Source organism: Chanos chanos, chromosome 7, assembly GCF_902362185.1.
Source record: "Chanos chanos chromosome 7, fChaCha1.1, whole genome shotgun sequence".
Taxonomy (NCBI): Eukaryota; Metazoa; Chordata; class Actinopteri; order Gonorynchiformes; family Chanidae; genus Chanos; species Chanos chanos.
The window spans coordinates 2736659-2753518 of NC_044501.1; the positions used below are offsets into that span (position 1 = coordinate 2736659).

Genomic DNA, 16860 nt, shown 5'->3' on the forward strand with positions numbered 1-16860 from the left:
TCACCACTCCTCACTCTATACTACACAGGAAGGTAAATTAACCAACATCACCACTACTTTATGAAACTATTGGACTTACTTTGACAGTTGTAAACCATTCAGTGCCAGACAGGTACTTCTAAGGTCAAATAAGTTAATTTCACAAAAGAAAGGCAATCATGTGGGATAATATGCAATATCTGCAGCAACATCTGATGTCACTCTTGCGGTCACATTCAGTCATGGTCTCAGTTACAGTCTGGTTTGTAAACCTGAGTTATGATGAATCAGTATTAAGTAAATATTACGTTAGGAAAGACTTGGTAATGATTCATATTACAGAACTGTTCACCACATCATTCACTGCCTATTTTTTTTCTTTTAAGAAAACAGGTTTCAATAAAACAATAGTCTTAAATCTCTTTATCTTTCAGAGGAAGCTGCTACAAAAGACCAGTATGGTAAATGTTTAAGTATATTTTACATATGTGGGGGATGGGAATGTCAGGTGATGGGCTGTATTATACTAGTTGTCCAAGATTTCAGCACATATATTTATATCCAAACATTTAATGTTAATGTTTATATAGACTTTAAATCTTAAATAACTATTTCTGCTGTCTTTACTCTAAACACTTCCCACCCCCCACCCCCCCACCCCCCCTTTTTCAACAATACAGACTCAGCTCAGACTGGTTCAAGCCACACCAGCATCTCAGCTCAGACTGGAGCTTCAGTTAATGCTCCTGAAATCACTGGCAACATATTTTATGGTCCAGTGCATTTAATCAGTGTCACCACCCCTCACTCTGTACAAGAAGGTAAATGAATCTGAAGTCACTCTTACAGTCGCCTGTAACCATGCTCTCCACAAAAGACCAAAATGGTCAAACATGTTTAACCACCCCCATTTCAACATTTCAACATTTCAACAGATACACAAGAGGATTCAGTCAAAACACACCTAAAGCACAGCCTTAAAATTAAATATGGCTTGATTCATGAAGGAAACCCTGTGACAAACATGAAAGATGAATGTCAGCTCCTAAATGCCATCTACACCGAGCTCTACATAGTGAAGGGAGGAACAGGAGGAGTTTGTAATGAACATGAGGTGAGACAGGCTGAAGCAGCATCCAGGAGACCTGACGAAGAGGAAATTCCAGTCAAGATCTCTGAGATCTTTAAAGAAAGTCACATCAAAAAAATTTTGACACTTGGGATTGCAGGTGTGGGAAAAACCGTCTCAGTGCAGAAATTCATTCTAGACTGGGCTGAGGATGGAACCAACCAGGATATAGACTTTATTTTCCCTATTCCATTCCGCAGTTTGAACTTGATGACAAAAAGAGACTGTAGTCTGTTGGAACTGCTTCACCGATGTTTCCCAGACACAAAGCGTATGAAATCTCTCCCATTGGAGAACAGGAGAATCATGTTCATCTTCGATGGCCTGGATGAAAGCCGACTTCCTCTGAAGTTCTCAGAAAATGAAATAGTGAGTGACATTATGGAAGAAACTTCAATGGATGTTCTGATCACAAACCTTATTAGGGGGGAAATGCTGCCCCCTGCTCTCATCTGGATAACCTCCAGACCTGCAGCAGTGGACCAGATCCCTAGTGAATACATTCACCAGGTAACAGAGGTGAGAGGGTTCACAGACATACAAAAGGAGGAATACTTCAGGAAAAGAATCAGTGATCAGGACCAAGCCAGAAGTATCATCTCACATATTAAGAAATCAAGAAGTCTTCACATCCTGTGTCACATACCGGTGTTCTGTTGGATTTCAGCCACTGTTCTCCTAAAACTTCTGAATGAACACAATCATGAGGAATTACCCAAAACTTTAACTGAAATGTATATACGTTTCCTAATCTGTCAGACAGACCAGATGGAAAAGAAATATCGAGAGTCACTTCCACACATGCTAAAACTTGGAGAACTGGCATTTCGGCAGCTGGAAAAGGGTAATCTGATTTTCTATGACAGAGACCTCAGAGAGAGTGACATTGATGTCAATCAAGCAACCATTTACTCAGGAGTGTGCACACAGATCTTTAAAGAGGAGGAGAGAATTTTCAGCTTTCTGCATTTGAGTGTTCAGGAATGCCTTGCAGCTCTGTATGTGTTTGTCTCATTTCTCAGCAACAAAACCAATCCACTCCTCAAAAGAGCTGGACAGAAAATAAAATGGGTCTTCAAGCACAACCTCTATGATCTCCACAAGACTGCCGTGGAAAGAGCAATACAGAGTAAAAATGGACATCTGGACCTTTTCCTCCGCTTCCTGTTTGGCTTGTCCTTGGAATCCAATCAGAGACACCTGAAGAAACTACTGCCAATAGGAGAAATGAGGCCAGAGAATGTGAAGGCAACTGTTGACTACATTAGACAGAAACTCAATGAGGATATCTCATTAGAGAAGAGCATTAATCTTCTCTACTGTCTGAGTGAGCTGAAAGATGACTCACTCTTGTCTGAAATCCAGAAGCTTCTAACCTCAGGAAATCTCTCAGTGAAGAATCTGTCATCTGCCCAGTGGTCAGCTCTGGTCTTTGTGCTGATGATGTCAGAGGAAACTCAGGAAAAGTTTGAGTTGAAGAAATACAGAGGATCAGATGAAGGGCTGAAGAAATTGCTACCAGTGGTGAACAACACCAGGCGAGCTTTGTAAGTTATTGATTAGGAGGGATTTTGTTTAAAGGAATTAAGGGTGTTGGACAGCAACTGTAGGAGAGACTTTTTACACTGCAATGCGTGGGCTATTAAATGTTTCAGTGATTCTGAGATGTAACATTGTACAGACTCTCCCCATGTCCTCCAGTTTCTCTCTCTCTGACCCTTTTTATGGCCCAAGCCTCTCTGTGATCAGGACCAGTACACACCAAAGCAAAAACCACTTGCCTTATCACCTAACAGACACCAGGCATGATGTTTTAGTGCAGCACCCCCCGTACCATTTGGTCAAATGTTGATAAAAATCAATCCCAGTGAAGACCAGATCACCTCAGTGGTTAGTTCCTGGTGAGAATTCAGCAGTGGTGGAGGAGGTACTCAAACACTGTACTTAAGTAAAAGTACAAATAAACAGATAAAAATGTACGCTAGTAAAAGTAAAAGTACCACATTAACCTTTTCACTTGAGTGAAAGTAAGTAAGTACCTGCTTTTAAATATACTTAAAGTATTAAAAGTAAAAGTACTTGCTGAATGTATTCCCTAATGCAATGGTCTACAATATCATTGTGTGCCTACTGTATGTATATTTTGTTTAATACATCAATAGTATGGGCTGTGCCATTTTAATTAACAACGCTGCAGATGATGCTACTGATAACACTGGCAAACAATCTCTTATCAATTATTTGAAAGGTTATTGTTTTTATTGTGTTTACCCTCTGTGACACAGTTCACACTTGGACTTACGATTCTGTGAATCAGAATTTCAGGGGTGACCTGCAGAGTTAAATGCCATTAAGCAAAATAAGAAAAAGAACTGATTATACCTTTGAAAGTTTTTATTTAACTGTAAATAAAACCAAACACAATATAACACAATGCAAAACCATTGTGTTATATTGACTGCAGTAAACACATTCAAGTCAAAGTCTGCCTGAAAAAAGGGGCATTAAACAAACCTAACAAAGGAATAGGCACTGATCCTAACACAGGATTTCAACATATTATCTATTACAAAATTTATACTTTTGCCAGACTGTTCTTACAGGAGATGGAAATTTGGTTTGGCTCAATATAAGCATGCCAAGTAGGGTTGACAGTCTGACTTTTAAATTCCATTTTAGTGTAAATAAGACAAAGGTATCTTTAAAGTAATTACTACAATGTTAATCCTGTCATTCTATAATACCAACTGATTTTAAACCTTAACTCTGAAGGAGCACAGGGCTAAGGAGCCCCTAGCCACATAAGCAATATAACCACCGCTGTCCCCGGGATCTAGCATCCAAGCAAACACCCAGGACCAAGACTACATTGCGTTAGCAACATGCATGTGTTACTTGCCAGTTAACACTAGATTATAATAATTTAATCGTGTTTACTTGTTGCTAATGGTGCATTTGAACAAGAAGCTAGCTAAGGTTACATAAGACTTCACTAACCTAAATTAATTTAACATACAAAAGTCAGGTAGCGTTAAGCAACTTAATTTACCTCGATATGTTTCTTCAAATTTGTTAGCGAATTTTTGAAAGCTTGTATCTCATGTTTTCGAGGGAGACAAAGACAGCACCGGAATCTCCATGAATCATTTTTAGAACCGGTTATCTCAAACAACTCCTTTAAATAAGGCCATGGGTGGCGCATGTCTAATGGCTGAATCTCCGTGGTGGCCTCTCTCGAATCCATTTTGGGTGTTTTATCACCGGTTAGTGCTGCTGCTGATGCTGCTGATGCTGCTGCTGCTGCTGCTGCTGCTGCTGCGGGCGCACCCCGCTTGTGTTGAAGGAGGGTCTAACATTACCTGCCCGCTTTGATTGGTTCAGTGGACCAATTCCCCTCTCTCCATTGATCACTTTAAACTAACAAACAAACAAAAAAAACGCAATGTGACTGTAACTTGTTGTCACAACCTGCACCGCCATTTTGGACTTTTAGTTTGCCATGTCTTTGTGCTCCTGCTCTGTCTGTCTCCGCCCCTCACCTGTACCTGTTTGTCTCATTATTAACCTTGTTTAGTTTCAACCAATCCTGTGTTGCCCTGTTCAGTTCTCCTTCTATTTAAGTCCTAGTGTTTGCCTCATCCATTGTCTATCGTTGTTTGTGTTTTAGTGCACATTGTCATGCTGCACCTTTTTGTTAATGGCTTTTGTTATTAGTTTACACCTGTATTTTGATCTTCGTTTTAAGTAAAGTCTTCCGTTTTTTCACCCACATCATAGTGTCTTTGCACTTGGGTCCTGCACCACACCGCCAGCGTGACACTTGTAACGCAATGCATTGTAGAAATGTAGTGGAGTAGAAAGTATAGATACTTGCTGTAAAATGTAGTGGAGTAAAAGTCAAAAGTACCCACAACTAAATCTACTTAAGTAAAGTACAGATACATGAAAAATGTACTTAAGTACACCCTAGTGGAAATTCCAGTTGAAAACCAGTAGAAAATCCCAGCAGAAATCCAGTTGAAAACCAGTAGAAAACCAATAGCAATTTCAACTGGCTCCTATTGGTTTTTATAGGGAAATTGAGACACGTTCAACTGGTTTCATAACTGGTTTCTACTGGAAAGCCCAGTAGAAAAACCAATAGAAATTTCTACTGGAATGTATTGGTCTGGTTCCAGTTGAAAAACAACTGATAGAAACTGCTGGTCTCAAATGGTCTGTATTGGTTGAACTCATCTCAGATGGTCTGTATTGGTTGAACTGGTCTCGAATGGTCTGTATTGGTTTTAGCTGGAGACAACTGGGTTATTGAGTTCACGTGAACTCACGTGGTGTGTGAAATGTTACAGTTGGTATTTAAATGGATTAAACTAATGTCAACTGGTGGAACCTGGAATTATAGTGAATACATCATTGCAAGTAATTTATGTTTTAACAGTTTACTTCCACCACGTCCACACAGGCTGAGAACACACACACCTTTGTATACTGCAGTCTATATATACACCTTGATAATAACAATTTAACAGAGAATACTAACACGTCATTTTTCTTTGTTTTCTCGAGATCTAGAGTTATTTGTGTCATTATCATGAAATAACGAGACTTTGTTCTCCCGTAATAATGGCTTAATTATTTTGACATCTCTGGAAAACGTTTATTTAGTTTTGATATTTTATGATAATGACATAAATAAGTCAAGATCTTGAGATAACAAAGAAAAATAACACATATTCACAAGAAAACTAAATTATATATAAATTCATGGCACTTTACTGCTTCCATATTTTATGATGTGATTAACCAGCATTTGTAAACAAACACTCCGCACTTCAACTTCATTTGTTTACAGTCTATGAGCTTACATTGTTTGCGTAACAAATTCGTCTGTGTGAGCGATTTCAAGCTTCCCAGCAGCAACAGCGCCCACTAGAGTCACATAATTCGATGGTCACAGACCAACTGGTGTAACACTGGCACCAACACCAAAGTCTCGCTCACGGTGTCCCACTGCCAACCTCAGTAACTCTGGTCTCTCCTATCTGAATGTGGCTGGGCCTGCTCTTCTTCCCTTTCCTCTGCTTCCCTCACGACCCTTTAGTCTGTAAGTAACTACCACCAAAACATCACTCAGATAGTTCTTTTGGTTAAGTGTGCCTCTTTGTGAGTAATGCCTCATACTTGTGTAGTTGTTCATTCATACACTTTAGGTAAAGAGGATATTGTCTACCGTTAGTTGTTTGTCTTCTTGTGAGTAGTTTAGATGCTGCTGTGTGTGTGCAGCAGATGTGTTTTAATTCCACCTCAATCGCTATTTTTTCAACATTAGATTCATTCTGTTCCATTTGAATTTGTTCACTGTAATTAACGTGTGTTACCTTTCCCATCCTCTTCCCCTGACCGTGGTCAGGAGATGCAGGGAAGCCTCCATGTGCAGGCTTCAGGGCCAAAGTGCTAGCCGCTCGGGAAGCCAACTCGGGGTAACCTCCCAAAACTTTACTTTTACTCAGTGAATCAGGACTCTGTGAATCGCCTTGAGGTTGAGTGGCTTTAATGCCATGAAATGAGCACAGTTTTACAAAAACTGAAAAAAAAATACATATATATATATACACACACACACACACACACATATAAGTATACATATGTATGTGTGTGTGTGTGTGTGTGTGTGTGTATCCTTGCCAGCACCGTTTCCCCACTAACCATTCGTTCATTAGACAGCCCCACTAACTCACTTTCTGCTGTATCTCCTTTTCCACCTGCCTCTGCTCCAGTACTACACTACCCATAATGCATTGCCTTTAAAGCACCCACGCTACATTTTACAACATGTCCATGTTCGTATTTTTACCATGAGTATGTGATAAATTATTTCCAAGTTGCTGAATGTGGTGATCCAGGAAATTAGTTAGCCAGAAGTATTAAAATTGAAGAGTGTTATTGTACTTGCTGCTGTAATGCTATTATTGAATATATGTTAAGGCTAATGAAGAGTTTTTCTGAATAATGTAGAGGTTCAATGTTCAGAGCACTGAACAATGAAGTCTTTCAGAATAAAGTTATTCTGAAAAATTCTATAGTTCAGTGCTCTGAACACTGAACCTACACTGAGCCTATACTGAACACTAACAGTTCTGTAATTTCACTGGGTTCAGGTTCTGAAATAAGGTTATGGTCACAAGTGATAGTAGTATTAAGTCTAATATTCACAGGGAACCATTAACCAGAGTTTCCCTATACCATGGCACAACAAAGGGTATGGATTTTTTTTTTTTTCTGGGTATACTTTGTTTTTTGTGGATAAAGTTATTGATTCTCTTCTGTTATACACTCACAGCTTCTTGTCACTCTTTATTTTGTATTTTAGGTTAGCCATATTACTTTTGATGGGGAAACACAACAGTGTGTACTGGCAAATCCAAACATAGACTCTTGCTACATCTTAAAATCACTGAACTTGTTTCAGGACAAGAGAAGGACCATACTTTGTAGGCACCGCTGTGCCACTTTAACATTAAATGGGTATATTTGTCTTTAAAACACCTAAAATGTTTTGTCCTTATCTGTGTGAGGTTAACCATCAAAAACAAGAGCCCTTTGTTTTAAAGGTAGAGTCTTCTTCAGAAGAGAAATAACTTTTGCAGTTCCAAATCACTTGCACCACCCCTCATTCAGGCACAGATGTCTGCAGGACTAGAAAAAGCAAAGATGTATGTTAGGGATGTCATCAGATCCTAAGTATGAAGATACTCAGCCAATCAGGATGGTTGGATTCCGGTAAATGAAGAGTTAATGATCCCACTCCCTCTCTCTCTCTCTCTCTCTCTCTCTCTCTCTCTCCCGACTTAATCTCACTGTGGAGTCCTGTTTAATTCAGTATAGTTTTTTAAATAAATGAACGACTTAACCATTGTTGGTAAAATAGAGAGGTATGGCTTTGAGAAAGCAGTGGAAACTTGGTAGTGTAATTCAGGGCTTTGGCGGTTTACGATGGAAGACAGGGAATTGAGAGAGAAAGTGAATGAACAAGGTGAGAGCCATGTTATTTTGTTCGGAACGAATGCTGGGTTAACGTTTTAATCATTTGCCTCATTCTTCAGTTACAGGTGAATTTGATAGATAACACACAATTTTCTTTGTTTTTTTTTCTTTTTTTAGTTGTACATGTTTGGATCTTGGATATGATGTTGATTATTTTATACATAGTTAGACTGTGTGTTAGCATATCGTTTTGCTTGACTACTGTTTTGTACTTGAATATGTATGAATTTACGAATATGACTGCAATTATATTTGTGTTTGTCATTAGTCTCTGTGGACTGCAGTGTAGAGTACAGAATCATTTACACGTCAAGTTACAAAATCAAACATAGTTTGTATTCCACTTTAAGAGATACACTCTCTCTCTCTCTCTCTCCCTCCAGACTTGCTGGTTGTAATCTCACTGAACAGTCCTGTGAAGCTGTAGCCTCAGTTCTACAGTCAAGAAACTGTCCCCTGAGAGAACTGGACCTGAGTAACAATGACCTTCAGGATTCAGTGAAGTTGCTCTGTGTGGAACTGGAGAATCCACACTGTAAACTGAAGATACTGAGGTCAGTATTAGTCTGTCATTGAAAATACAATATTTATAATATGTTTTGTGTCATTTCTTTACACTTGATTTGCCCTTGTTTCAGATCTCTCACTGTTTCTTTAGTATTATTTAGTCATTGTAAATGCAATATTTATAATATGTTTCGTGTAATTTCTTTACACTGGACTTAGCTGTTGTATGTGTATAGCTGAATAAACTTGAATTAAGCTTGAATTTGCTTAATTATTCATATCAGTTTTCATGTATCTTCTCATGTGTCTTTTCCTGTGTTGTCTGGATTATAATGATCTCTTGATATGTTGATTACTGTACTGAATTCTTGCTGTGTCCCTGTGTGAGACAGAAGACATGACAGGAGAGTTTTCAGAGAGGGAGAAACATTTAAGCATTATGCTATGCAGGGACATCAGACACCTCATATTGTAAAGAGGTCATTTGACAACTTACAGAGTTAAACACAGGTCCATACACTGAAACAACAGTTTTGTTTGTTTCTCTGTTTTTGATTGGATTCCTCAATCATGAAGAGTTAGAGTAAATAGACCTGTGTGTTGTGCAGGGCTGTTGATCTAAAGGTTAAAACCTGTGTGATATGTTGAGCTGTATGATCTTACAAAGCAAAGAAAAAACTGACCCTTCATGAAATATAACCATTTCTGTTCATTCACATTATTAATATCCCAGATGCATTTTCATTATGAAGGAGATGAATTCATATAAATTTGTTCAGTTGATGAAATTTAGGTGATTAGGTGATCTCTCTCTCTCTCTCTCTCTCTCTCTCTTGGGCTTAAGCGAGTACGACAGCATAAGTGATGCTATCTGACAGTATGTACAGTATTATTGACAGTAGTGAACAATATATATACAGATTTTAATATATGTATAATATATTAATTATGTTATACATAGAGGTGAAGCTGACAGAGTAGGAAAGAGGAGTGTATATGTATGTGTTGTATGTACAGTATAGACAAAATATGTACAGTAGGATGTATGTACAGTATAAATAATGGTAACCTGAACAATGTGAGAGGTTTAGCCAGTGCAAGAATGAGCAGTGCACATATAAAAGTACAGAGACAGTGCAGTGATGTCTGCATCTTGTTGCATGGATGTGGCTCCATCCTTAGGTCAGTGGACTGACTTTGTCTCCATGCCCTGCTGTCCCTGGCCCTGCTCTCCCTGCGTGGCCCTGCTCCTCCTGCGCCCTCCACCGCCACTAGCGTTTCTACATTCATGCATCTATAAAAAACTGATTTTCTTTCTTTATTCTGTTAAGTGCTGATACCCCACTAATGCTCTCCTTTTCCTCCCTCATCTTCTGCATGTCTGTGTCTCATTTGTCTGAGCATGAGGGTCTTGTTTGAATGTGGCTGCTTTCCTCTTAGGTGTGACCCACTGTGGCTGTGTGGCCTACCCCGGTTGAGCCCCCCCTGCTGTTTTGTTATTCTTTATTTCTGTCTACTAGTGTGTTTTTATTTTCACTATTTCTGTGTTGTTTGCAATTTGCCAATTGGGTCAGCACCTATTGCACACCTGTCTGGCCATGAAGGGGTTTCCTCTCTCTGTGGTCCTTCTCAAGATTTCTCCCATTTTTCCCAATATCATCTGGGTTTTGGGGGTTGGTTTTTTCTTGCCCGTTGTGAGGATTAAGTCAGGGGGTGCCATCCTGCTTTGTTTGTTGAAAACCTGTGGGCATGTAAAGCCCTCTGAGACTGTAAACAGTGATACTGGGCTTGAACTATTTATTTAGTGGAAATATTTACATTTATTTAAAACTATTACAGCTTTACACATATTTACATTTATTAAGCATTTGGAAATAGTAAAGAAAACTTGCTTGTCAAAGCAGTGGTTTTTGTGGTCAGAGTTTCATTTCGGTGTTGACAAAGACATATTTTATCAGCTTTACAACAGTTTGTAGCTGACAGGCGGGCACTGACTTTGTGAACAAGATCGAAATCATAGTCTACCAGTGAAGATTAATATAGGAAATTTAAAGACATTTTAAGCTTTTGTGACTGTAACTCTCTCTCTCTCTCTCTCCAGACTTGCTGGGTGTAAACTCACTGAACAGTCCTGTGAAGCTGTAGCCTCAGTTCTACAGTCAGTAAAGTGTCCCCTGAGAGAACTGGACCTGAGTAACAATGACCTTCAGGATTCAGGAGTGAAGATGCTCTGTGTGGAACTGGGAAATCCACACTGTAAACTGGAGATACTGAGGTCAGTATTAGTGAGGGAAGATATTTTTACTAAAATGTTTTATGTCATTTCTTTACTCTGGAATTATCTGTGTGTTAGATCTCTAGCTGAATTAATTCACCTAAATTTTTCAATTTTCATGCCTTTTATTGCGTGCCTTTTCCTGTTGCCTGGATTAAAATGATCTCTTATTATATTTATACGCTGAAATCTTGTGCCGTGTCCCAGTGTGAGACAGAAGACATCACAGGATAAAACTATTCCACAACTAGTTTACATTTTACTTGTTCATATTTAACCGTTATACTATATAGGGGCATCAGGAACTTCATAATGCTTTTTTGCCGGACTTGTATGACATTTTGAAGATTTCGACGGCATTGTAATATTCTGATCACATATAACGAAGCAGATAAAGGATTATAGTCATTTGATGCGCAACCGAAATGTGATTATCAATGAAAATAATGTTCTCAGACCAGACATATACAAATAAATAATAATAAAAAAAGACATTTCTTTGCTGTTATGGCAACCTAACAGCCAAATCGAGAGACTAATTTGTGAAGTCCGCCAAAACAGCCCTCTCTTCGTCTCCCATATGTTAAAACACAATGTAAGTATGACTTTTGTAAAAATTCATGTATTATTAATCGGAGAAATATTTAAATTATCCGTTTAGATCTGTGTTCAAACAGTTTTCTAATTTGTCTGAGACACATGTTAGCTATAGCATGTGAGGGGATTTTCATTCCACATCTGACAGGGATGTAAGATTAGAAATGACAACAGTACAGTCCACTATGTCTTCTATCCACACAATGTATGGATTCTTTCTGTGTATTTTAATGAAGAGATAATCAGACAAATATTTCGACTATCCGTCTTTATTGGAGCTCAAACGATTTTGTAATTAGTCTCTGACACGTTAGCTATAGCATGTGAAGGGATTTTCATCCCAAACCTGACAGTCAATAGAAAACCCGACAGACTCATTTCTCAAACCCGCCAACTGAGGTAAAAACTGGAGAAGGGGAAAGAGTCCAGTTTGTCAGAAATGACAGCAGCATCTGATTCACTGTTCGTTAACATTCAGAATAAGTTTTGTTCCCTCAAGCAACATAAAAATGCATTTTAATAGTCACTTTATCTCTTTAGACGTGTGTTCAGACGGTTTTGTAATTAGCCTCTGACACGTTAGCTGTAGCATGTGAGTGGATTCTCTCTCCAGACACAGGTTTCCACTGTCAGCCGGAGTCCGGAGAAATCTCCGACTGAAATCAACTTTTCACCAGCAGATTCGGTAGCCTGTACTGTTTATATTACTCATTAACTCAGTAAAGATTTTTAAATAAGTGGACAACTGAACTTGTTGGTAAAATAAGGAAGTACGGCTTTGAGAAAGCAGTGGAAACTTGGTAGTGTAGTTCAGGGGTCTAGCGGTATACGATGGAAGACAGTATATTGAGAGGAAAAGTGAAGGGGGCAGGTTATTTTGTTCGGAACAAATGCTGATCTGTAGTTATTTATGCTTATACTTCAGTTGCAGGTAAATTGGTAGTCATAAAAAGGGGTTTCTTTGGTGTTTTTACTGGAACATGATTGGATCTTGGATCTGATGGTGACTATTTTAAAACTAGTCTTACTGTGTGTTGTTATTATGTCATTTTGGTTGACTACTGTCACCTAGTTGAATATATATGAATATGTGAATATGGCTGTGAATATATAATTATATGTGTCATCTCTCTCTCTCTCTCTCTCTCTCTCCAGACTTGCTGGTTGTAAACTCACTGAACAGTCCTGTGAAGCTGTAGCCTCAGTTCTACAGTCAATAAACTGTCCCCTGAGAGAACTGGACCTGAGTAACAATGACCTTCAGGATTCAGGAGTGAAGATGCTCTGTGTGGAACTGGAGAATCCACACTGTAAACTGGAGATACTGAGGTCAGTATTAGTCAGTTATTGAAAATACAATATTTATAATACGTTTTGTCTGAGTTGATGTTTTGTGCAGGGATCCACACTAACTTTTTTCAGAAACATCCTTGAACTGTCCTGAAACTTTGCCATTTATGTCTCAGCTGAAGTGTTTGTGTTGCCATTTTTAAAAAGCTTTACAATTTTGACTCGTTATAAAAGTGTTTGTGTGCGTACAGAAGAGAGATTATATCTGCGTGTGTGTGTGTGTGTGTGTGTGTGTGTGACAAAGAGAGTGTGTCTACAAGAGAATGAGTGTGTACACTGAAGTGTACACACTGTCCCATACCCGCACATGAAAATATGAGAACTTTTGTGTGTTTGTGTGTATGTGTGTGAGAGAGAAAGAGACCTTGTGTGTGTGAAAGACAGAGATAGAGAAGTTGTGTGTGTGTGTGTGTGTGTGTGTGTGTGTGTTTGTATGAGAGAGAGAATGTTTGTGTTGTGTGTGTGTGTATGAGAGAGAGAGAGAACTTGTTTATGTTTGTGTGTATGACAGAGAGAGAGAAAGAGACCTTGTGTATGTTTCTGTTCATGAGAGAGAGAGAACATGTGCGTTTATGTTGTGTGTGAGAGAGAGAAAGAGAACTTGTGTGTGTGTGTGTTTATGAGAGAGAGAGAGAGAGAGAGAGAGAGAGAGAGAGAGAGAGAGTGTGTGTTTATGCTGTGTGTGTGTGAGAGAGAGAAAGAGAACTTGTGTGTGTTCAGGGTCTAAAATTAACACCCAGCACTTGCCAAATGTGAGTAAAAATCTTTGTTGGTGAATAAAATGAATGATGTCAGTTGCTATTGGCAGGTTGCTGAAATAGACCTACTTCACTACAAACTTTCATCACTGCCATGGGCGTCAGTTTGATTTGAAAAGTTCTGGGGACAATGACGGCTTTGACGTGACCTTTTTTCAGCGGGTCATATACTGCCCATAGATGTAAATGCCATCACTTTAAGGATGGCCTTTAAAAGCTGCTTGTGTTTTTTATGTGTGTCACGATGCTCTAACGTTAACCTGCTTACATGGATGACATAATACATCATGGTAAGGTAGACACGTTTGTGTCTTTTATTCTAGTGGTTTGAAAGTCACTGTCATGTAAAACAATAACAAGTTTATGAAGCCACATAACCCACATGTCTAAGTTAGACTATGTCTGTCAAACACTCCACCTATGCATGTTTTCCCAAATACTGAGACCGTGTTAGACCTACGGATATCACTACTCCAAGCCATGTTTCAGCACATTAGACACAAGTAATGTTGAATTCTGTCAACAATGTAACTGTGCATTGCAAGCTTCTTGTTACGAAACACTTATTGAAGAAAACGCCATCGGAAGGCATTGACATTTCAAAATCACATTTACAGAGTCTGAGAAAACTAAAATACACTTCATGGCAACCAAAGGAATCAACCTTTGTATGTTTTCTTTTAATTGGTAATTGGTAATTAATGAAAACTACTTCTGAATAAGTGTGTTTTAAGAACACATATGTGTCATACATAAAAGAGTGCACAGCAGTAACGTAAGTGTTTGGGTTTAGATTTACTGATCAGTAAGCATGTTGGCTCTCTCTCTTAATGACATGATATGGACCAATGTCATTTTATTCATGATTAAGTTGAAGTAACTAAAGGCTTTCAGAAAGTGGTGGGGATGAAATGGGTGGTGATATAAAGTGGTGGGGATGTGTCCCCAATGCCATTGGCAGATTGTGGCAGGGTGAAGCCAAACAGGGGTTCGGGTTGCCCAAACCGCACCAAACAAACAAACAAACAAACAAACAAAAAAAATGGCTCCACCGCAACTAGCACGTAAGTGCAAGATGTTTTATTTACAGTGCAAACAAAAATAGTCCCAACCAAAGTGAAGAAAAGAGGGAAAAAAAAAAAAAAGTCCAAAATGGCAAATATGTACAGTGAGGAAAAATATGTATATACATATTTACAAGAAAAAACAAACAAAAAAAATACATAGATTGACAAATAAATAAACAAACTATATAGATAGATAAATAAATAAACAAACAAATCGCTACTTTCAATTCTTAAAAATAATTCAATACGACACACCACACAGCTACTCTCTGTACTCTTGACTCCCTCAATGTACAATGACCAAAAAAAAACCCTTTTGTACTGTAAGCCCCTCCCCTTGGAACATACCAGCTTCCTTTTGTAGACTTAAAATAAGATGGCAATTAATTATCCACTCCAATACATACACATAATCACAAACACAAATATAAACTCTACAGTAATGTTTTAACTTGTACCATTTGTGGCTAGTAACAGCCGATCGTTACATTTTAACGTAAAACCCCTTTCCCATGGAGTGGCCCCTCCCGTGCCTGCATCACGCATGCGCCACTCCAGCTAAACCAAATAAACGAACTCGTGTTCCTACGGTTCTGTTTGGTCCTCCCCTGCACCGGTAGTCCCATGCTACTGTAACCAAACAGATAACCAAACAGACGGACAAACAGAGAAAACAGAGGGAGACACGACAATCCAACAAACACTACAACGCAATACGAATATGCAAACCAAGCGACATGTATAATAAAGACGGGACAAACATTTATCTGGGTGTACGTGTGTAACCTGATAAAGACGGTAACGGTAAAACAAACAGTAAAGACGCTAACAAACATTTAGGTGTAGTTGAGGGTGTTTGTAGGGTGTTTTAAACTGTAAGACTGTGAACGTGAATTGGAAATGTTTGTGTGTATGAAACCGGGTAACCTGCTGCGTGCTTCGAGTGGGCACCCTCGAAGCTAACACATTATGTTATTGGAATAGGTGTATTATAGATATGTATGAATGGCATACACGTAACAGGACACAAACACAAACGAACAAAGTACAACTACGGAAAAGTGGTTAGTTTGGGGGGGAAAGGCCTGAGACAGAGCCCTCTGTCACACAGATTCACCAAAAAGTTAACTTTGGACCCTGCATGTTTGTGTTTGTGTGTGTGTGCGGGAGAGAAAGAGACCTTGTGTGTATTTGTGTATATGTTTGAGACAGAGAGAGAAAGAGACCTTGTGTGTATTTGTGTGTATGTTTGAGACAGAGAGAGAGAGTTGGTAGTCAGAGAGTGCAGTCAGAGTCATGATGAGCTCCTGATGAAAAATGAAAAATTAACCTAAAAGTGAGACAAAAAAGGGAAATGTGATGTAGTTTCCAAAACAGGAAGAAATAGGAAAACATTTCTTATCAAATTCTGGCACTTTCATGTGGATTATGACAAAAGAAGACAAGAAAAGGGAAAACTGAAGAAAACTAAAGGAAAACTGAGGGCTGACTGCTACAAACAGGTTTTTCAAGCTAAAACTTTAAACTGACCTGTAATCTAAGGTAAGCCTGACCACAGGCCAAGGACATTTGCCCAAGAAGTCTTGTTTACAGTATTGTATAGTATTATAACAATATTAATACAAGTGTTATTACCTATTAAAAGATCTATTATCTATTATCAAATTAGCAGACTAGCATAGTAAACTGACTGTTGACAGTGGAGAGTGACAGTTAGAGCAATAAACATTCTATCACCATGGAAACCAGCCAGACAGCAGACAGCAGAGAAGTGGAGTTTCCCAATAACTGCAAAACCTCTAAGGAAAAGAAAAAACATAAAGAGCATGTCTTAAGAAGTAATCCAGAGGTCCTCTTTACAGACTTTACAAAGCACAGGGACAAAAGAGTTAAAAACAATCTGATATTTCACACCAACTGCCTATCTGAGTGGAAATCTGTCCTCTGCAAACAATACGATCACATATGTAAGGAAGGCATTGGACGCGGAGGCAGACTAACAGTCTGTGAGGATGAAAACCTAGACACAGACAACCCTGAGTTGACCATCACCTACTACACTAAGGGTACAATCCTAATCCAGGGACATGAAAATTGTTTAAATTCCTTTGAGCAGGCATTCCCTAAACTGAAAGCAGAGGTACAGAAAGAGAA

At 38.7% G+C, this 16860-nt stretch overlaps 1 protein-coding gene across 1 annotated transcript in view; it reads left to right on the top strand.

Annotated features, from left to right (window-relative positions):
* LOC115817616 (NACHT, LRR and PYD domains-containing protein 12-like) overlaps positions 1-8701 on the top strand; it is a gene marked incomplete at both ends in the record, with an annotated part of 21639 nt that extends 12938 nt beyond the window's left edge. Inside the window, one exon of the mRNA XM_030780945.1 lies at positions 8536-8701. Coding sequence (XP_030636805.1) covers positions 8536-8701 — 166 coding nt within the window. The remainder of the gene's footprint in view (positions 1-8535) is intronic.
* Between the last annotated feature and the right edge of the window lie 8159 nt (positions 8702-16860).